This window comes from Leucoraja erinacea, chromosome 16, assembly GCF_028641065.1.
Source record: "Leucoraja erinacea ecotype New England chromosome 16, Leri_hhj_1, whole genome shotgun sequence".
NCBI classification, from domain to species: Eukaryota; Metazoa; Chordata; class Chondrichthyes; order Rajiformes; family Rajidae; genus Leucoraja; species Leucoraja erinaceus.
This window is the reverse complement of record NC_073392.1, coordinates 42307904-42330723: the sequence shown is the minus strand read 5'-3', so window position 1 is coordinate 42330723 and position 22820 is coordinate 42307904. Positions and strand designations below refer to the sequence as shown.

At 40.4% G+C, this 22820-nt stretch overlaps 1 protein-coding gene across 13 annotated transcripts in view; it reads left to right on the top strand.

Moving 5' to 3' along the window:
- Window positions 1-15985, top strand: part of atp2b2 (ATPase plasma membrane Ca2+ transporting 2) — an 840804-nt gene extending 824819 nt beyond the window's left edge. For 7 of the 13 annotated variants that reach the window (XM_055648251.1, XM_055648255.1, XM_055648259.1 and 4 more), the window contains 3 exons: window positions 1314-1421; window positions 2937-3119; window positions 13604-15985. In XM_055648251.1, the coding sequence (XP_055504226.1) occupies window positions 1314-1421; window positions 2937-3119; window positions 13604-13915 (603 nt within the window). In that variant the 3' untranslated portion in view covers window positions 13916-15985. Of the gene's footprint in view, window positions 1-1313; window positions 1422-2936; window positions 3120-7645; window positions 7824-7990; window positions 8043-13603 lie in introns of all 13 variants that reach the window. The other 6 variants (XM_055648256.1, XM_055648261.1, XM_055648262.1 and 3 more) reach the window with 4 other exon arrangements.
- Window positions 15986-22820: the final 6835 nt, after the last annotated feature.

Below are 22820 nucleotides of genomic sequence, written 5' to 3'. Positions count from 1 at the left end.
GTTGCCCATTTTTAGCTTTCAGGATCCACTCCAAGTTGAATCCCTTTTGTATTTCATTTTCTTCCCCTCCTCCACCTTCCTATCCGGGATGTTCGTCTGCGGAAATCAGCAATATCCTTTGGGATCTGGCGGTGGATTTATAAGCCTCTCTGTAGGCGAATTTCCACATGAATGAACCAGGACTGTTGACTATCACTGACCACCACATGTAAACTTGACACAATCAATTCACCTTTAGTTCCAACAACGCTGATGCCTTGAGAGAGCAATAAACTTGATCGATTGCTCTATACCTTCATTCTTGGGTTCAAGGATGCTGATATTGATTTCTGCACTCTCACTGCTATTCAGTGAGAGATAGGTTGACCTGGAGCGGTCCACAAATTGAACCAAGAACACTCTTTTACACAATTGCTGAGTAGACGATAGTGCTGCTTTAGATTTATGTCAAAGGCCATCTTTCAAAATCAGAGGAACATAACTTGTATAAGAATAATGTCAATAGTTTAGCAACGAAGAACAAATGATGAAAGAATGGATCAACTGGGCTTATATTCACTAGAATTTACTGTAGCAGGATGAGAGGAGATCTTATAGAAACATATAAAATTCTTAAGGGATTGGACAGGCTAGATGCAGGAAAAATGTTAATGTGATTCCACCCTTCAAGTAAAAGATCATGTTCCCAATGTTGGGGGAATCCAAAACCAATGGGGGGGTCACAGATTAAGAATAAGGGGTAGGTCATTTAGGACTGAGATGAGGAAAAACCTTTTCACCCAGAGAGTTGTGAATCTATGGAATTCTCTGCCACAGGAGGCAGTGAAGGCTAATTGACTGGATGTTTTCAAGAGAGTTAGATTAGGGCTAACGGAATCAAGGGATATGGGGAGACAGCAGGAACGTGGGCTGATTTTGGATGATCAGCCATGATCATGTTGAATGGCGGTGTTGAGTAAATCACGCGCACTCACAGATCTGGTATTGCTGACACAAAGTGAAACTTCAGGGTCGAGGTGCTTGCTGGTGGATCAACCAGGGAGTGTATGTTATGGCTGATATCTTCATGCTCGGGGAGAGTGACCGGAGGAGATGCTGGTAGCTCTTGGTACTTGATATCAGAATCTTCAATCTTCATGTTTTAACAGGTGCACAGGCTGCCTTGTGAATGATCGATTCCCACGGGCTCGACAGGAGGTGCGGGCTCGAAGGGCTGAATGGCCGACTCCAGCACCTATTTTCTATGTTTCTATGATCATCCTATTTTGAAAAGCATGTTCTGATCTATCTTTACAATTTTCTGTTTGATACAGATTGTAATTATTCAGCTTGGAGGAAAACCTTTCAGTTGCGTCCCTCTGAAAGTAGACCAGTGGTTGTGGTGCGTCGTTCTGGGAGTGGGAGAATTGCTATGGGGACAGGTAATGATTTATTCTGTGTCCATTGAAAAAATAAATTGAAAATCTATCCAGCTGTCTCACTTCATGGTTGAAAATGCAAATTATATTGGCGAGAAATGATATCTAAGTTTTTTTTCAAAATACTTTCTTAAACAACTAGCTACTGCAGGCTGGCTTCTAAGCAAACAAAATTTACAAAATGAACAATACTGTAAAATTCACCAAGGTACAATAATTTACAGGCTATTTCACTGCATTAGTAAACTAGAGGCCAAGATGAGGATTTGCTAGACCAGGGCCCAAGGTAGGAATAGGCAATGAGCTGCCAGAGGATAGTGCATGTACAATTACAAGGATTAAAAGCCCTTTGGACTGGTACATGTATTGGAAAGGTTTGGAGCGTTATGGGTCAAATGCAGGCAAATGGGACAAGTACAGCTCAACAACTTAGGGGCAAGATGAGTTGGTCCAAAGGACCTGTTTCGTGAGTAGTGTAACACTGCAACTCCAAGACCAATATTCTCAGTTTAAACCTCAGCTAACAAAATTAAATTAATTAGCTAAAGAATTTGGAATTAAAGCAGAAATGATAGTTTGGGACTACTGGGAAAACCTCCCTCGCTCACTGGCAGATCTATATGTGATCCCAGATGTATGAGAATGTTGTTATCTCCTCCTGGGAAAGGTTGCGTGTTCGAATCACGTCGGGGTCACCAATGTGGTGCGTGGGTCTCGAAAGGAGGCACGAAGTCCAGTGTTTTGAGAAGCACCTTTATTGTATTCCTCCCGGTTGAAGGGAAGATGAAACCAGAGGAAGATGGCACCCAAACCCTGCCTTTTAAACCCTCCGGCTGAGGGCCGCCTCCGGACTGCACCACTCCTGTGCCGAGGGGTTCGGCAGTATGATGGCACGACCCTTAGGAGCCGCCACAGTATGGTATTCGACACAAAATGCTGAAGTAACTCTTCGGGACAGGCAACATCTCTGGAGAGAAGGAAAGGGTGATGTTTCTGGTCGAGAAAGGTCTCGACCCGAAACATCACCCATTCCTTCTCTCCAGAGATGCTGCCTGTCCCGCTGAGTTACTCCAGCATTTTGTGTCCATCTTCAGTGTAAATCAGCATCTGCAGGTCCTTCCTATGCACGGATGTGGTATTGATTACTACACGTTTTAGGTCCTTGACCCTGAAATAGACTGTGTAGGTTGCAGGTCCTGGAGATAACTGCTAACCTGACCATAGAATAATGAGGCAGAACATCATAGAGATCCCATCTCACTTTTATAACTTTGATTTCTTCGAACTTACTCCTTCAGGACATCCCCGAGAAATCAAGATTGCCCTTTTTCCAAAATATCCTCTCAGAAATGAATGTTTATTGGATGAAAATGAGTAATAAACCAGTCCTTTAGGTCCCCACTGTTACAGACAGCAACATGAATCTTTTTTTTGTTCCCTTCATACTGAAATCGATTGGGGGGAAAAGCACAAGAAAGTGAGATTAACAATCTACACTCGCTTACCTTTCCCCTCCAGGTAATATCCTCTGTCCCCACCAATCGATTGAAGTTTCTGAAGGAAGCAGGCCATGGAACTCAGAAGGATGACATCCCAGAAGAGGAACTTAATGAAGATGCGGAAGAGATTGATCATGCAGAGAGGGAGCTGAGACGGGGACAGATACTTTGGTTCAGAGGTCTAAACAGGATCCAAACTCAGGTATGTTCAATGCCATGCTGTTTCTGAGACTTTAATCTTTCAGGAAAGAAACACATTCTGCTGTGATACTCATACTCACGCCTGATTTAAATATGGATCTACGGCCATGATTTTACATTCAGACGGTTAAGCATAACAGTTACGTTGGCAATGGCCGAGTAAATCATTGTAGTGCCAGATTTGTCATCATGTATTTGACATTTTGTGTCGATTTCTCCATAGCCTGATCTAAGTGACCAAAATCTCTTGAACAGAAGGGATTTAATTTTCCATTTTTGCTTCAAGATTTGCCGGATTTTTGTGTAGTTGTGGTTTGGGTTGCCCATGAACTCTGCAGATAATCAAAGCCGGACATTGAGTGGTTTATGAGGCTTGTGTGACAGCATGTGAATGCTCTGGGAATTGCCACATTGTTATTGGGTTTTAAATCAGCTTGTCAAAAATGAACAGCCAGGAACTAAAGATGGCAGGCTCAACTTCAAGTGGCGTTTCACATGTGTTAGTGTAGACCAGATATAGGCACACTTGATGCGTTCATGTCCATAGGAACACTGCAATGAGGCACTTGGAGAACATTGTGATTGCAGATTTCTTGGTTAGATTCCCAGATTACAATTATTGCTTTGAGGAGAGATTACAACACAGCTATATTTACTAGAGTTGAGAATAATGAAACGTATCCTTAATAACATTTACAAGCTGGCAAAAGTGATTGTCAGGATAGTTGCTGCCAGTTGTTTGCTCTGAATGAAGAGCCGAGAAGCAGTGTGACTCTCTGCCCCTTCTGCTTATTATTTGTGTTCTTGGATGATTCATGTGTCTAGAAAGTTGAACTTGCTGCAAGTTGAGTCTGGATTCAAAATGGTGAGATCCTGCTTGGTGCCAGGTCCTTGAGCACATAAATGCTCCATTGTAAGTGATCCGGAACAAAGGCCTTCCCATCAAAATTAAAAATAGACCATATCCCTTCTGCTCTTCCATGAAGAGTTCATGACGGGACATTCCTGTGAAATCACTTGCACAGCTTGTTCGCTAGTTTGAGATTTCTGCAATCACACAGGAGCCTCAAACCTGCCGGCACTTACAAGAGCAAATATGTGCACTTGTAAAGAACTGTCAACATTGTCAACAAGCTCCCGCCCACGTTTCGGACGGAGTGGAGGAGAAGTTTCTTCACAGCATTATGAACCTTTAGAATAGTTGGGGAAGTCCAGAACAAGGGGTCACAGTTTAAGGATAAGGGGGAAGTCTTTTAGGACCGAGATGAGAATTTTTTTTTTCACACAGATAGTGGTGAATCTCTGGAATTCTCTGCCACAGAAGGTAGTTGAGTCCAGTTCATTGGCTATATTTAAGAGGGAGTTAGATGTGGCCCTTGTGACTAAGGGGATCAGGGGGTATGGAGAGAAGGCAGGTACGGGATACTGAGTTGGATGATCAGTCATGATCATATTGAATAGCGGTGCAGGCTCGAAGGGCCGAATGGCCTACTCCTGCACCTATTTTCTTTGTTTCTATGTAATTCTCTACCCAAACGTTTTTAAATGCTTGTATTTGTTCCCGTTCCCACCCACCCCTTCCACCCACCATCCCTGCCTCCAGTTTTAAATTTCACTCCTTTTTCCTTCCCCATCTGATTCCATGTCTGCACCCTTTTGTATCCATCTGATCTCTAGCCTTTGTTTCCATTTCCACTCACCCTCACTTGTATCCATCTATCACTTCCCTATTCATGCTTCACCCCTTCTCCCCTCTACACTACCAGCCTGAAGAAGGCTCCTGACCCGAGACATTATCTGTCCTTTTTCTTCAAAAGATGCTGCCTGTCTTGCTGCGTTACTCCAGCGTATAGTTTGCAGCAAGATTACAGCATTTGCTGTCCCTTCTTTTGTTTGACTAATTTGTGGGGAAATTACTTTTCCATCAGAAATTGTACTTGTCACTTCTTGGGCTTAGTCCAATTCTCAAAACTGTTTCCTCTTAATGACCTTGTGTTCTTAATGACACGCTCATTCTCTGACTTCCTGGCCACTTCTTGTTGCCCATATAATGCTAATGTTGGGTCCCTCAGCAAATCTTTGCTCCCTTTTTATTGTTTTGGATTTGAATTTTTAATTCTTCCTTCCTATAAATACTTTAAATATTATTGTATGATGTTCTCTATCACCCATCAAATCATAATGTGACATTATCAATCCCTTTATTAAATGTTCTTGCAATCACATTTAACTAGATTGTATGAAAATGTATTTTGGATTTCCCTAGTTAGTGTACTGGTTCTAATTTTGCAATTATACCTTATGGTCTTAATTCCCCAAATGGCCCAGAGCTTTGTGCTTCACTGTATTGTGAACTGGTATCATACCACACATAACATATTATCACAGCTGAATGCAGATTATTTGGCAGCCAAAAGTCTTCAGAGGTTTCCATTGGTAGTTTTGGCAGAAATGGTGTCATGGTAGAAAATAGATGCAATTATTTTCTAGATTTCAAACGAGTTCAGCTAAGTGAAATGACACAATTATGGTCAAATAGTCTTGTGAGACTAAAAGGCCTCGATTTATTTCCTTCCTACAACAAATTATTGGATAACTGGCAGAGTAGTATCCCTCGGGACAAGAAATAATTGCAACATTGCGTTCATTGTTGTATCAATATATATATTTTTTCATTGTTTCTAAACTTGGAATGTAATGATATTCCCTCAATTCAGATCTTTCTGCAAACCTTACCACACTAGTTTACTAAAATAGCATTAAAATAGAGGCAGTTATAGTATGAGCCACAATTCCCTTGATGAAGCTTCTTTTAAACCTTTAATGCAATAATATAACTTTCTGTGAAAAGTTTACACCAATGCAAGTTCAAAATTGTGTATGTGGCAGTTCTAAAATTATTCACCCGAGAAATTTGATGCATTTGCTCTCCCAAATACTCCACTGGAGGTTCCTTGTGGGCTATGAGCAGATAAAGATAGGAACAGAAGAGACTGCATCAATATTTAATATGACCCTGTGTGTTGTACATTGCCATTCATTCCCCATATCCTCTAGTTTCCCAAGATATATCAACCTGAGACTTGAATATATATGTATTGGGCAGTAATTACCGTCTGGGATGGATAATTCGTGGATAGTACAAATCCTTGTGAACACTTCGATCCTTCAAGGGGCCCAATAGACAAAAACATTAACAATTTAAAGAAATTTGTGAATGTTGAATGCAACACTTCGATCCTTCAAGGGGCCCAATAGACAAAAACATTAAACATTTAAAGAAATTTGTATCTTGAATGGATTGAATGCAGCATAGGTAATTCAGAACATATAACTAACACGAATTCAGCATAGATAAAATGCATTCTTATGATGATTTTTTTACATTTTCTTCTCATAATTCGTTGCCTTGGTGATTCATACTGAAGCAGTTCTGTGGCTCGTTGCGGTTCTTATAGCCAATATCCCAGTGAACTTCCTTTAAGAATCTGGAGGAATGACAAAGGTTAATAAATGATGGAGCCATTGCTTCTGCGTCCAGCAGGATACAAATGCAAAATGATCAGAAGTTGGATTCTTGAATAATTTTTTCTTCGTCCAGTCTTGGAATGCTGAAGGCACCACTGGTTACATCTTAAATTAACTATCTCCGTTTGCAAAAAAAAAGTGCACTTGAATTAAACTAAACAAATAAAGATTCTATAATTCCACCAGTAAGTCATGATTTTCCTCCAGCTGATCTGTCGGGAAAACCATTTATGATGTTTGTGATTTTCACTGTTATAAAGGGTCAAGAAAAACTGAAATGGAGACACACATATAAAATTTGAAAAGTATTTATTTGTTATAAAAAAAAACTCATTTCTTTCTGGCGAGAGAGAGAGAGAGTGCTATATGCAATCAAATTTAAATATAAGTGCACATTCGATTTATCTTTAACATAATCAAATATACGCTTCATTTTGCTCCTTGAGAGAAAATGATAAGAGGTTCATGTTATTGTTGAGTAATCTTGGTTTCCTTCAAGCACCCAGTTTGTTGTGAATAAATAATGAAATATGGTCAATGAGATATGGCAAGCTATTTTAGAAAATAACTATAATTTTCAGCATATTATTTGTTAAGAACGTGAATGGCTTTTAGTGACATTTAATAATCAAAGACTGTTAGAATTATTGCACTGAAAGTAATCGTATTCCTGGCTGCTTCAAGCTTTGCGATATCTGTTAATATTTAAAATTGTGCATGAGTATCTAAGCTGGATATAATTAAAATCATCTAAATAATGAACCTGTGGTTTGGTGAAGCATGACAAAATATAAGAGGTTACAATGGTGGTTAATATTGGACATTGATCATTGGTAAGAATGCCATTTCTTTAAATTTACCATTTGGATGGAAAATTGTCAAGATTTTGGTTGTGTGTAATGTGCTAATTGAATCATGCTTGAGCATTGGAGGCTCCCTGGCACATTAATCTTGCATCTCCATCTTAAGCAAACTTTCTCATTCTCTCCTCCATTGCAGATCGAAGTAGTCAACACATTCAAGAGTGGCACTTCCTTTCAGGGGGCACTAAGGCGCCAGTCATCCGTTACCAGCCAAAATCAAGATGTAACCAATATTTCTAGCCCTACTCACGTATCGTTATCTACTCCCAATGCTCTTTCCTCTCCTACCAGCGTTTCTGCTGCTACTGCTGGGCGTGAGTGTGTATTCTTAATGCACAAGATGATCTTTCACATCACTCCACTTGCTTTTTAACTATTTGATACTAATCGTCTTGTCAGTCTTTTTGTAGAGTTCAATATTATTTATTTAACTCTCAGCAACCTGTTATGTGTCTGAAGTGAATGTGTTTGTTTTCTCTAGAGGACTAGACAACCCTAGGCAAAGGGTCCAGCAGAAGGAGTGAAGGAAGGTTGTGAGTCTGACCCGAGCCTGCAATGAATGTGAAATGCTTGGGCCTATCAGTCTCGATATTAAGCTTAAAAACATGTGTGTAAACTTTCGAGTATAAGCCCACAGAATGCCAAAAAGAAACCTTTGATTTACAGTGTGTCACCTGAACTACGTGCAGTCTCGTATTTTTTTTCCCCCTCGTGTGGCAATTCAAACCAGGCAAATCAAGAACGTAACGATGGGCTTAATTTACTTAAACTATGTTTCCTTCCTTGCAACATCTTAGACAAAGCCTTTGTGGTCTTCACTGCCAAGGACACTCCTGAGCATCGACTCGCCTCACTTTCTGGTGACTAAGAAGCAGATGACGAGAATGCCCGGGAGAATAAGACCGCCACATGAGATTGTCATCACGTCTTGTCCCAAAGTCTTTTGTCAATTTACAGTACATTTTCTTGTTGTTTGTTTTTCTGTTCTGCCTCCAAAATTAGTTTCTTTCTTACTCATTTTTTTTGTCCTGCCTGTGCTTTGTGAGTCCTTTTTTCTTATATTCAATGTCCAGAGCCACTGCCCAGGTTATATGGTGAATGCCTGGGCAGTTGTTTCCAGTCATTATCTGACATGTTCAGGCAATAGAGCTAAATCTCAGTAATGTGGAGACCATTGACCATTAATTCCCACATTAAGCAAGTTTTATTTCCAAACTATTCTTGGCTGTTTCAAAGGGGGATAAAGAAAAACATGCATGCAAATTAGTTCTGCATGTTTCATATTCATAGCCTGGGACAGCAGTTCCTTCAAAATTTGTGATAAATAACATGTTCATTAAATGTATTGACAAGACTGATATTATCTCTATTCCAATAAAAGGGAGAATTGAACACATGATGTGAATTAAACCTTAATCCAGAAACAAATGGCTAACCATATGCTTATTTAAAACTAAAATAAGTCATAGTATACATCTATCATAATTATTATTTTTATTTTTTATTTTTTTTAATATTTTCTTTATTAGAAGTAATGTACATTACAGTAATATAAGCCAAAAATAACATAATACATTTCCTGTACCACTTCTTGTTTTAAACTTTAAAAAGAAGGAAAGTAAAGAGAGTTATATAGGATAGTAACTGTGATCAAGAAAGACCCATAGAAACGTAAAACGCGAAAAAGAGTTATATCCCTTTTATCTTATTTTACTTTCTTATATCTTTATATTCTTTATTTTTCTCTTTCTATTTCTTTGGTTTTCTTTTTAACTCTTTTTATCTATCATGATTATATCGGGCAAAGTAGAATTTCTAATTATATCAGTGCTTGTCATTCGCAATGTGGTAACTATAGAATTGGCACAAAGGCATTGGTAGAATATGAAGATCTAAAGATGTCAAAACCATGGATCTTGCTTGCCTTGGTGTTCAGTGAATTCTCCTCCAGATCATCTACTTTCTATCAGTATTTCTTCACCTTTTTAAGTCTTCATCCGTTTCAGAATGGAAAACCTATCTGTGATACGGATTCATTCAGTGACCTATGCAAATAGGTTGTATAGATAAAAGCAGATGGGTTTTTTTGATTGAAGGCATCTGAGCACTGATAACTAAACCAGTGGAGTGAATCCTTTATTCAAAATAAAATTATTCCCTGGACTGATATTAGGTTGACATTGATGTGCATCACTGTCATTTGTTTAAAGTTGCGCTAGCATCAAAAATCTATGGTATTTTAAGCAAATTCTAGTCAGTCCATTCATAAGTGACAAATTGGCTTCAGAGCTGACGTTCAAAATCCGGCAGCGAGATCTATGAATGTAATGCAAAATGGGAAATCAATATGTTTTTGGATTGAAAATATCAACAACCCTCAATTCATGAGATGAGTTGTACCCCATTTACTTTCACTATCTTATGTATTATGCACACATTTTTCAAAATGGAATGTGTGCATCAATGAAGAAGCATCACGTCACCATGCAGTCTGCAGTCCAACAACATGACATCCACTATGGACCATTAGTAACGGTGCTAAAATAAAGGCCAAATATAATCAGCAGTCCTATATTTGGCCTAATGTCTTAATATGGCTGCAATGGCTCTGCAAGGAATGCCTAGAGACCTGGATGGATAGCTGTAGGAAAATCACGATGGCAAGAAATGCACATAGAAACTGCTCATTGAAAGACCATGGAATGGAAGAGGCTGATGAGTGTGTTTGTAATTCATGAACAAGTGATTCAGTGTGAAGCAATAGTAAGAGTTACTCAAAGACGGAATAATTTCCGAAAACGGTTGAAGGATGGGGTAATGAAAGCTTGTGTGAGGATGGAAGGAAACTTAGTTTCAAGTTGGAGATAGTTGTCACCCATCTTTTCCAATGTTATTGTGGGCAAATTGGGAGTCCACAATAACACTGAACCTGAAAGTGTTGGACTGACATTATGTTAACCACAAAGGTGAGCGCTGAAGGCAAGAAGTAACATTCACCGTCAACTGTGGTTCTGTTGTGAGCACTTTAACCTCTGAGCGCAAGTCGCAAACCAGAGACTGAAGGACAAAAGTCTCACTGGCATTCAGTGTAGTAAATGTGATGCCACCACTCCACTGGTCTTTCCAACTTGTCACCTAACAAGGTTAGTGATAGAAGATCCCATGACACTTTCACAAAGAAGTTCATGTCAAAGGAGCAGAATTAGGCCATTTGGACTTTCAAATCCACTCCACCATTCCTTCTCTCTCAGCCCCATTCTCCTGCCTTCTCCATGTAACCTTTGACACCCTTATACATCAAGAGCCTATCGATCTCCACTTTAAAAATGCCCAATGACGTCCTCCACAGTTGTCAGTGGCAATGAATTCCACAGATCCACCACCCTCTGCCTAAAGAAATTCTACCTTAACTCCGTACTAATGCTACATCCTTTTATTCTGAGGCTATGGCTGGTCCTAGACTATCCCACTAGTGGAAACATCCTTTCCACATCCACTCTATTTAAGCCTTTTATTATCCAGTAAGTTTCAATGAGATTTTCCCTCATTCTTCTAAACTCCAGTGAGTACAGGCCAGGCCCTGATCCATCTACTTCTTCTTCTTTCATGTCCATCTTCCATGTTTCAAATGTTGACATCGCTGTCGTCGTCCGTCCTGAAAAGGACGCAAGCTTCCGGCGACAACCAGTGGGAGCCATCACTTGTTGCAATAGATGATGGTGGTGGCAGAATTAGCTCGGGATACTTCCAGTCTCCAGCCCGGCCACGTGGACGCTTCTGCTACGGGGCCCCAATCCATCAAACGCTCATCGCACCTTAAACCAGTCATCCCCAGAATCATTCCTGTGAACCTCCTCTGGACCCTGTCCAATGCTAGCATACCCCTCCTCAGATATGGGGCCCAGAACTGCTCACAATACTCCAGATGAGGCCTGACCTGTGCCCTAGGAAGCCTCAGCATTACATCCCTGCTTTTAAATTCTAGAAGACTTATCTCTAGTGCATTTACTTTTATTTATACCTAATTAAATATTACTAACATAAATTACCTGATCATTGTTGGGAAGCTTATTGTGGTTCTGCTTTTTCCTGCACTTCAAAAGTGGCAAAATACTTCAGGATGTCCCGGGGACATGCTGAATGCCAGTCCTTCTCCGCTCTCAGTCACTGAGTGAAAACATAAATGTCAAAGAAGTAAAAATAGTTACAATTATACTGGACAAAGGGAGCACACTGTAGGAAAGAACTGCTGAACATGGAAGCTGTTGCAATACTATGGAGGCCAACCTGTGGGAAGAAATACTTGGAGTGAATCTTACCGCATACCTCTTTCTGTCGATGCACATTTTGTAATACAGTGCCGAACTACAGAATTAATGTACCCGCAGATTATTCAGATCAGAATTAAAATGTTAGGAATGTGTACAAGTAAAACCCAAATTGAATTAACAAGATGGTTATGTGTACAAAGGAACTGCAGATGCTGGTTTAAACCGAATATAGACACAAAGTGCTGGAGTAACTCAGCGGGACAGGCAGCATCTCTGGAGAGAAGGAATGGGTGATGTTTCGGGTCGAGACCCTTCTTTGAGATCCTCCTTCTGAAGAAGGGTCTCCGCCCAAAATGTCACCCACTCCGTCTCCCCGGGGATGGCTACCTGTTCCACTGAGTTACTCCAGCACTTTGTGTCTAACATGATGAATAAGCAGATGTGGGCATTGAACACAGGGAGGGCGTGAATGAGAAGTTTGATGACATCTGGAGTACATCGTTTGTGATGAGTGATGTGTTACCATTATCTGGGAACTGTGACACCATTCTGATCATGTGGTTCTGTGTGTTGTTCTCTCAGTTATTTAAGTCGTGCTTAAATTTTATAACCAGACTGCAAATTGTTAGATGATCAGCAGTACAAAGATGGTACCTTTAGCTACAGAAACACAGTGAGCAAACCTATGACAAGTAAAATGTATTCTAATAATTAAGGTACATTTTGCATCTATTTCATCAACTCCCCCTCCTAACTATCACATCCCAGATTAAATAGCTCCTATACTCTGTGGCATGTTAATGGGACTCTGTTTGAAGTAAACATTTAAATGAAATGTGCCTGAAGCAGAACATAAATGCAGAGCAATCCAACCATTCGGCCCAAATAGAGATTCACAGACAGTCACATTAACATGCTACACGGTTTCTTTATCTTTTTTGGAACTGACTGAGAAAAGGAAGATTGTGTTGAGAGATCAGAGACTTCTACATTCCTAACAACCGCACAAACCAAAAAAACTGCCTATTGGAGACTGGAGATAAAACACTGGGCCTATACTCGAATGTTTATCCCAATGTGCATGGATATGCAATATGCAATATGCTTGTTGATGTTTCAAATAACCGGCATCTGGATATGGCTGTCTCCATACTGTGCCAGACTGTTCCATCTACACTTGGCCTTCTAGTCCTGTGGCATGACTTGTATTCCTCATTACTAGCAATGTGCTTCCTGGCTGCTCCATCCACATCAGCAAGACACCATTTTATCTCCCAGTTTTCTGCAGTCAGCTTTCCTCATTCTGTTTAGTGTTCATCTTGTAATGAGCGGTTACTTTACTTGTGCAATCATGTGGTCTATGTTTTTTGTATGTTGTCATACTGAATATATAAATATATATATATGTGTGTGTATTTATATATATTTATATCCTACAAATGTAATTAAATCTACTACTCACGTTTTACCCTTCTACCTACTGCAAGATTATCTCACCTGCATGGATATACATTGCATTAAAATTTGAAGTAACTAAATGCCGTGGCTTTTACCAGGTTATACACATTGGATCTTTGCTTATTTAACCAACGCTTTCCATGAGTTCTACACGGTTGCCTTTTTTTCCAGTTTTATTGCAGTTCTCACCGACCCCACTATGCACGAAACTGAGACACTTATTTATGTGTGCTTATATAATCTTGTGACTGTGGATCTCAGATAACCGCACTGCCTTAAATATTCTGCCCCCTTTTCCTACTTTCCCTTCTGCAGCTGCCACTGGAGACCTCCGTTTACCTTTGACCTGGTTTTCTCTTTTGCAGATCCGCGTTGTGAAGGCATTCCGTAGCTCTCTCTATGAAGGATTAGAGAAACCGGAATCGAAATCCTCAATTCACAACTTCATGACCCATCCCGAGTTTAGGATAGATGACTCACAGCCACACATTCCCCTTATCGACGACACCGATATAGAAGAAGATGCTGCCCTTAAGCTAAACTCCAGTCCGCCCTCATCTCCTAACAAGAACAACAATGCTATTGATAGTGGAATAAACCTTACAACTGACACCAGTAAATCAGCTACCTCTTCTAGTCCTGGAAGCCCACTACATAGCCTGGAAACATCACTTTAGCTGACCATTTCTGCGCAAAAACAGAATCTACAAAAAACAAAACCTGCTGGCTGACAAACTGTTCTGAACGTGCTCTTCTATGCTCTGCAGCAAGAAGGGAATTTGCTGGAAAGGTGATTTCTTGTTCGGCTGACCCTCCTCAAGATAGAGATCCTGCATGAATGTACATTTCCCAAACTTTCACTGGAAGGACCACAGCTGAGTGCATCAAAGGCAATTTATCCAATCCACTGGTCTGTGACTTTTGAAGTGCTTGTGTGGCATGGACTTAATTGTATAGATTAATTTAAGAAAAAAAAAACTTTAAACAATTGAATTTGCAAAGCTCAACTTGCACAGTAGAATTGCACCAATTGAACAGAGGAACTTTCTAAGCATTTATGAAATACCTACAGAGTTTATCTTCTTTGTTTCTTGGCATGTCGCCCTGCTTAATGGCTCTTACTTATTTATGTCCTTAAGAGAATGTAATTTGTTTACAAAACCTGTAGATAACTTTCTTGTTTATTTGTAGAGTATAAGTTCTGCTGAGTAGTGCAAGCAGCTCTTCCGGTTTAGTACATCTGTAATATTGAATTCTAGATGTTTCATTACAATTGTGTACTGAATTTGGCTGCTTTTTTGTTAAATATTGTAGATATTGCTAGCAGAAACAAAGAAGCCAAAATAGAACAGGGAAATATTGTTTAAAGTGGTACACTAATGTTAAATGATCGTGGACAAAAATGCAGCATGGCTTCCTTTATTTCCTAGAATATATCTTTAGTACCTAAAGTCCTCTGGATTTTTTTTCGTTCATATAAATGCTTGAATTTAATTTTGGTCTTTCTCAGACTCGCAAAGGCCAACTTGAAATGTAATTTGATTGAACTGTCTGCTATATATAGACACCTGCTTGTTAAAATAAGATGTTTCAAAATAACTGTAACTATACAAGCTTGTGATGGGGTTTATTAGAGCTGATTGCAAAATAAGTTATATTTGGCTTTGTCTATATGGGCAAAAAAAATCAAAGTAGTGTTGAAATCTTGTGATATTGTGTTGATTTCTATTTTTTTCCCTTTGATGGCTAATTGGATTATTTTTTAAATCAGCTTAAAGGCTGTCGAAAATTGCAAAACAATCTGGGTTGCTTTGTTTATTTTTTAATTTAGTTTTTTTTAAAGGACAATCTTCATAATCAGCACTCTGCAAATATGAATGAAACTTTCTGTAAAGTATTTAGATGTGCTTTGCGTGGTTTTATCAAGCTTGTCTTTCCGCGAACATCTACTATATACATTATACCATCCCAGCAGTGTGGTTTAAATCTACTTACTATGCTTTCTTAAGGGGCGGCCATTTTAAGCTTGTCACAAGGGTGAAACCAAAAGCGCTTCAAGATGATAACAGCCCAAAATATTTTTTGTGGGGATTGGGGCTAAATGCCTATCAGGCAGTAAGCATACAACACTCTTTATGTCATGGGCAGTGTGAAACCTTTTTTTTTTAACTTTCACTTTGATTCTGTGACTTGCAGAGGTCCATTTAGAAAGATAAAATATTGAAGAACTATCTGTGCTCTGCTAAAAAGGAACTTGCCTGTAATTCTGAGTTCAGGCATTTCTGAATTTGCCAGTAAATCTTGTGTATATATATATAGCAACACACATAAAATAAGACACACTTAAAGTAAAACATATAAATCTGGGCTTCTGTGGGCATGCATGTGTGATGTAGCATCTGTTTATAATCGAATTAGATGACATTTCAGCCAGTCACCACCACAGGTCACAAGCTACAAATGATTTTGTTTCTTTGGCGTCTGTTCAGTGAAGGACAGCCTAGAATGAGGGAAGTTGAAGGATCAATTTATTAAGGTCATTCTGCAATACAAACTTGCTTGCTTCTACATAATGTATTTATCAGCATGAGTTTTGTGAAAATAATAAATAATAAAACATTGCAGCTGAACAGCAATTGGCAATGGGCCCCGTCTGGCCAATGACATGAGTTCATCCATCTGTTTTTATGAATTTTTTACCCAGACAATAATTGTAAATAAAGAACTAAATGTTTATGTTCATTTAATACTATGCAAAAAGGTTATGCTTTATGATTGTTATTCTCATATTCCTACAAGTGTGTTGCTGGAATGTTTGTGGTTTAAAAAGTCAGTAAACCATGTGATGTAAATTATTTTATAGTTTGAAAACCATGAACTGGCTCTTGCTGCTAACTGTCAAATGATTAGATTATCTGGTGGCAGGAGCACAAGTGGAAACAAAAAACAAAAAAAAAATAATAAATTCACAGAGCAGCATGAATCATACATGTCTTCACGTCAACATCCTTGCTTTTGTGTCTTCCCTTCTCGTCTGGGGTGAGTATCAAAACCAGCTTGGTTAACCTGATCACTGCTGGGAGCCTTCATTGCCAGTGTCTAAATCGCCATGGCTATTCTCAGCATAGAAGGAAGCCGTGCATTCAGCATTTCCTTTCCTTATTGCTCACAAGATGTTTCTACTCATGTAATCTTCAGGGATGATCAGCACGCATTGTTTATACAAAAACAACCTGACGAAGCAATGTATTATTGATTATTGACGAGTGTGTTGTCAGTGAGGTACCAGTGCAGTGAACATATTGCTTGCAGCATCACAGACACCTAAACTCACACACATAAACTCAGACAAACACGTTAAAATATAAACTATACTTAAATCTCATATAAATTACACACAACATTCTGCAAGCATACACTTCACCCTTTAATACATGTCCAAATTCCACCATAATCTTGTTTGAATCGGAGTCGATAGTTTGAATTTCACTGCTAATAATCTCATAACTCAGCCAATATCAGAAGTTCTGACTGCCTTCATTTCCTGCTTGCTGCCTGGCTGGCACTGCCATTGTGGAGCAATTTTGCTCAAGAAGATTTGGCTCAGATAGTGGTCGGAGTAGGATTTCTATGTTGGTAAGGGGGTTACTTATGGAAATCCAGGAACATGACAGGAATGGCTCCCATTCGAGCAGGAAATGTTCTGGAGTATGAGATAGGCTCAGATGCAGAATGATGAGCTGTGCATTAGCAAGGGCGTCAATGGCTAGGTGGCAGGAATGAGGGGTGGGGAATGATCACTGAATCGGTGCAGTGGTGGGTAGGATAAAAGTCCTTAACCCGGAGCAAGGGCGATGGCACAAATGGTTAGAGAGACAAACAAAATAAATGCACTTGGAGGCCTCTCCTGACCTACAAATATTAGTCTAAATATATATTTTTCATGAATATATTTTTTCAGACCTCATCTTTAGCTAATTGGTTTCCCAATGTATGGGAATGATCAGGGAGGAATCTGATAGGGGATTAAAATATGAGGCATGCCTTCTATTTATAGTGTTTAAATGATGAAAGCAGTTATGGGAATGAATAGTTTGCCACCTGTGTGGGTTAATTTGGATCAAGTTTGACATTTTTAAAACATTCTCATCCACCAGACACAAACCCAATATTTTTGAGTTTCACATCAACACGTTGTTTTGGAGTTCACAGTAGGATGGCAACTATTCCATATTTCCATGTGCTATAGACAAAGGCCATTCAGTCGATTGGGTCCTTGCGAGCTCACAAACCAGTCCTATTCTTCCATGAGTTTTCCCTGTGACCATCTCTCCCTACTGAGACCGAGTCCTGTCGACTCATCCCAGACTCTAGCACTCAGCTTGGTTTAATTTACAGAAACTGAACGACCCGCACACACGGGTTCGAGATGCGAGGGAAAACTGGGTCACCCTGAAGTCACAGGAAGATCATGCAGTCTCTACACACATCACATTGGAGGTCAAGATTGAATGCAAGTCACTGGTGCTGTGAGGCATCAGCCCTATTAGCTGCCCGGCTGTGCTATGCACCGATATGGTGATTATGAGAAACTGCCAACATCATTTTCAATAACTCAATTGCAAGGTTTATGAGAAGATACCAGATCACTTCATCTTAGAACTACACTCAAGGTCATGGCCTGAAGCATTTGGCCCCAAGTCAAATTTAAATGTTTCCACCGCTAATTAATATTAGTTTGAGGCCAAAATCATCTTCCCAGTTGGACACCACTGACACCTGGAGAGGATCCACTGGTGCTAAAAGCTGGATCACCAGGTAGTGTGCCCATTAGAAGAGGGCTATCTCTCCCATCAATGACGACTGCAGCATCTTAATCAGAAAGAGCAAAAGGGAGGTGAGTCCAGGACAAATTTTGTTTTAGCATTGTCAAAATTTGAAGAAACTATCTGGGGTGGCAAGACATAATCACTTTAATCTTCTAAATTGCCAAAACACCATGAGAAAATGAGCATCGACAAGACTTGGTTGCAGCTGGCCATTCTTGAACTTAATGGGTTATTTCCAAGGCAGTGGACATGCTTGGCTTCTGACCTGTTCTCTAACAACGGCAAGGCTAAGTAACACAAGAATTGCACTATGATCTTAACAGCTTCATCTAACCCGCAATGAAATATTAACTTTGCTTTTTCTGGACGGAGTCATTGGCTGCCTAGACCAAGAATCCAGGGGAAAAAATCAGAATGGGTGGGTCTCTCATGGTAAATTGATGTTTTATTTCCTGTAGCTTTTGCACTCATTACTGCCCCCACTTAAAGGTATAAATGAGATGATAGGGATGTGACAATTGGCCTCATTTCCTAGAATTTCCATTGTGTGCGTGTGTGTGTGCGCCTTGTTTGTGTTCCAATGACTCAACTGTTGATTTTTCAATCAGGCTCACCATAGCAGAGTCACTCTGCCACTTTCACCAGTTGCAGTGAGCATATAATTTCAGTAGAAATGACATTTGTTTTGTGTCTAAACAAACCCGGGTCCGCATTATTCATCAGTTATTCCACTGCAATTACAACACAACAGTGCAGACAGCCTACTTTACTCAATACAATTCTATATTAATGAACCAAGCTGTAATATTTTGAGTGGTTCCCTACATATCAGCTTCGTCACACTTCAAAAAATCAGTCAGTGCTTCACATTCTGTCTGGCCATTACCCGCTTGAAATCGATTGTCCTGAAGGTTCATGAGCCTGCACAATTAAGAATAGTTTCAAACTGGGAATGGATTTGCTAAACAATGGACTTAAGATTTCATTTCACAAATGTTTATCCATGAATCCACATTCAACTTTAAAAATCAATCATGTCTCCATACATTTAAAAAACCTAAGCCTGTCATACAATCCATAGGCTTTGTATTATTAATAACTTTTTTAGTTTCCTCACAGTGAAAGGTGGTGATTTTGGAATATATTTTATAAAAACAATTTAATTGCCAAGGTGCTGGCATGTCTGAAACAGCCCCATACAATGTTGCACTTAAGAATAGTTTCAAACTGAGATGACACTTGATTACATGAAGAACTAATTCTGCCAGCTCATCAAATTTCAGGACGATTGATTTCAAGCAGTTATTGGCAAGACTACATGAGTGGTATAGATAGGGTAGACAACCAGAATCATTTTCCCAGGGTGGAAAAGTCAAGGACTGGAAGACATTGCTTTAAGATGAGAGGGATGACATTGAAAGGAGATGAGCGGGGCTGTTTTTTTTACATAGATAGTAATGGGTGTTTGGAACATACTGCCAGGGGTGGTTGTTGAAGCAGGTATGAGAGTGGCATTCATGAGGCTTTTTAAATACACAAATATGCAAGGATTGGAGAGATAGTCACGTGAGATTAGTTTAACGGCATCATGTTTAGCATGGACATTATAGGTCGAAGGGCCTGTTCCTGTGCTATACTGTTTCGTGATCTTAAATGGGCAGTGGTTCGACTCATGGGAGTAAAGCAATGTTTCATTTTAGCTCCATCGATCCTGTTGATTCTTCCAACTTGGAAAGTCAGAATAAAATAAGATGTTCAAAATATTAAGATGCCACATAATTTCTCAATATTTAAAAAAATCTAACTTTAATATTTCACATTTGGCTCAGAACTACTAAGTCAGAAGGTCATGCATTGGAACTTTAATTCGCCTCTGCGTAGCATAATATTATTGCAGGTACTACTTGTATTAATTTATGGGACCAGATGTGGCTGAAGCCAACAAGATCACCATTTAATGCCTTTCCCTGCTGCCAGAGGCCCAGGGCAACTTCAGCCATGCATTGTGTAGATGGCATACTGCTGATGTGGCCTTGTTTAATGGTGAAAGTCATTGTATAAATTAGCACTCGTGATGTCAATGAACCTGGCTGCTTAGTCCCCGATATCGTCAAGTTTCTCGCTGGTTTCAAGTTTCAATGGAAGTAAGTATACTATGGATATATTTAAAGAACAATAGACTTCTCCTGTGGCCTTGGACAAATTTTATCGAACTTCATAAGTTCATAGTGTTGCAGTAGCTAGATAGAAACATAGAAACATAGAAAATAGGTGCAGGAGTAGGCCATTCGGCCCTTCGAGCCTGCACTGCCATTCAATATGATCATGGCTGATCATCCAACTCGGTATCCTGTACCTGCCTTCTCTCCATACCTCCTGATCCCTTTAGCCACAAGGGCCACATCTAACTCCCTCTTAAATATAGCCAATGAACTGGCCTCAACTACCTTCTGCAGCTGAGAATTCCAGAGATTCACCACTCTCTGTGTGAAAAAATGTTTTCCTCATCTCGGTCCTAAAAGATTTCCCCCTTATCCTTAAACTGTGACCCCTTGTTCTGGACTTCCCCAACATCGGGAACAATCTTCCTGCATCTAGCCTGTCCAACCCCTTAAGAATTTTGTAAGTTTCTATAAGACCCCCCCTCAATCTCCTAAATTCTAGTGAGTACAAACCGAGTCTATCCAGTCTTTCTTCATATGGAAGTCCTGACTTCCCAGGAATCAGTCTGGTGAACCTTCTCTGTACTCCCTCTATGGCAATAATGTCTTTCCTCAGATTTGGAGACCAAAACTGTACGCAATACTCCCAAGTGTGGTCTCACCAAGACCCTGTACAACTGCAGTAGAACCTCCCTGCTCCTATACTCAAATCCTTTTGCTATGAATGCTAACATACCATTGGCTTTCTTCACTGCCTTATTCACCTGCATGCCTACTTTTAATGACTGGTGTACCATGCCTCAGATTCAATTTTAATTGTCATTGTCAGTGTACAGTATACAGTATGACACCCAGGTCTCGATAATTTTCCATTTCGGCTAAAGATCTTCACACATGATCGATCTACTCGCAACAAGTTTTTCCACACACAATTATCTCCACGCAACAAGATAGACGGGGCCCACACACGCACAATTCACACAGTGTATTAAAGCGATATTACCTCCTTAAGGGAGCAAGCAAAATCACACAAACTTAAGCAAAAGCATTCAATATTTTCAACACGTTAAATTTAGTGGAATTTAGAGCAGAAAAATTTGGATCGCACAGTCTTGGAATATCACAGACGTGTCCGACCAGCCTTATTACGTTCTCCCTCAACAGTCATTTTTACAGTAAGATGCCAATTTTACCTTCGTACTGAACCCTCGGTACTGACCCGCTGAGTACTGACCCACCTCAGCGCTGATCTTTAGAGTAATTTGCCAATTTTACTCAGCGCTGATCTTTACGAGTAATTTGCCAGGACGCATGCGTTTCCACGACCGGGCGGTGGAGAGCGACGTGAGTGACTACGATGAGTCCGACTCTGAATAGCCCAGCGACCAGTGCCCGTGAGCATTGCGTGTCCACGGCTGGGAGCGGGGAACAAGAGCAGCCGTGAGCGAAGTGCCCGTGAGCATTGAAGCTAACAGAGTCAGGAGCAGCCGCTCGGCCAGTGCCCGTGAGCATGTCTCCGGTTGAGTAGCCGCGAAACAGGAGCAGCCGCGACGGCCAGTGCCGTGAGCATTGGAGCAGTTGGAGCGGCTGTTGGAGCAAATACTCCAAAGTGACAGGCTCCGGGAGATGGAGACTAGCCACAATGGGCAGCTAGTAAGTCCTACAGCAATACCTCTTGTAGGGCTGCACAGTGTTTCTCCCTCATCAGAGGGGAGTACAGGGGGTCAATTCTGGGGTGACCCTGAAGAGGGGTGCAGAACATACCCCTAGTGCACATGAGGTGCAAGAAAACCCGACCAAACTGGCCAAAACATGGAACCTAAAATAGCTGCAAGTATCGACTACTTGTCATTCAACCAACTATAAGGACAGGCATTATTGGACACCACAGCAAGACACTTACCACCAGGGAACTGCAAAACACTGAATGTTCCCAGTGTCAACCAGTGTATTTGAAAACATGTCGGAGCCTCAATCAGAGCCATGGACTTGAAACTACAGAAAGTTCTGAAAGTCCTAACACGGGAATTACGGTTTTCGCCCGCACAATCAACAAAAAAGACATGACACAAGATCACCAGGATGCACTGGCTTTATTTTGCAACTCCCAATACGAGTTAAATAGTATTAGGAAGAGTTCCATCCAACCGGCTTTAGACACCAAATTTGCAGGCCTGTGCAAACCTGGAACCTCCAAACCACCAATATTACTATTTGGAGGCAACTTATCAAAACAGGTAAAAGAACTTGACGAAGAGGGTAAAACCCTGGGGCTCATTAAAGCAACGTCTAAAAACTACTTCGGCTAGGAAAAAGCACCCCAACGCACCACCAGTCGGCCAAGACAAACTGGTGAAAGCTCGAAGGCCAGGAACACTCAACATCGGTCTTTTTTAGGCCATGGCCCAGACCGGCCTTCCTGGGGAATGCGCTAACCCTCAACACCGACCCAACTACAGACCCAGACACCGGCGCCTCAACGTCCACGGAGGATGCCGAAAAAGTAACAAACCTAGCAATAGTAACCATGGAGGTAGGTGGGTCTGGTTCCTTACGAGGTTGGTGGGAGATTACAATTCTATCTGGATGCA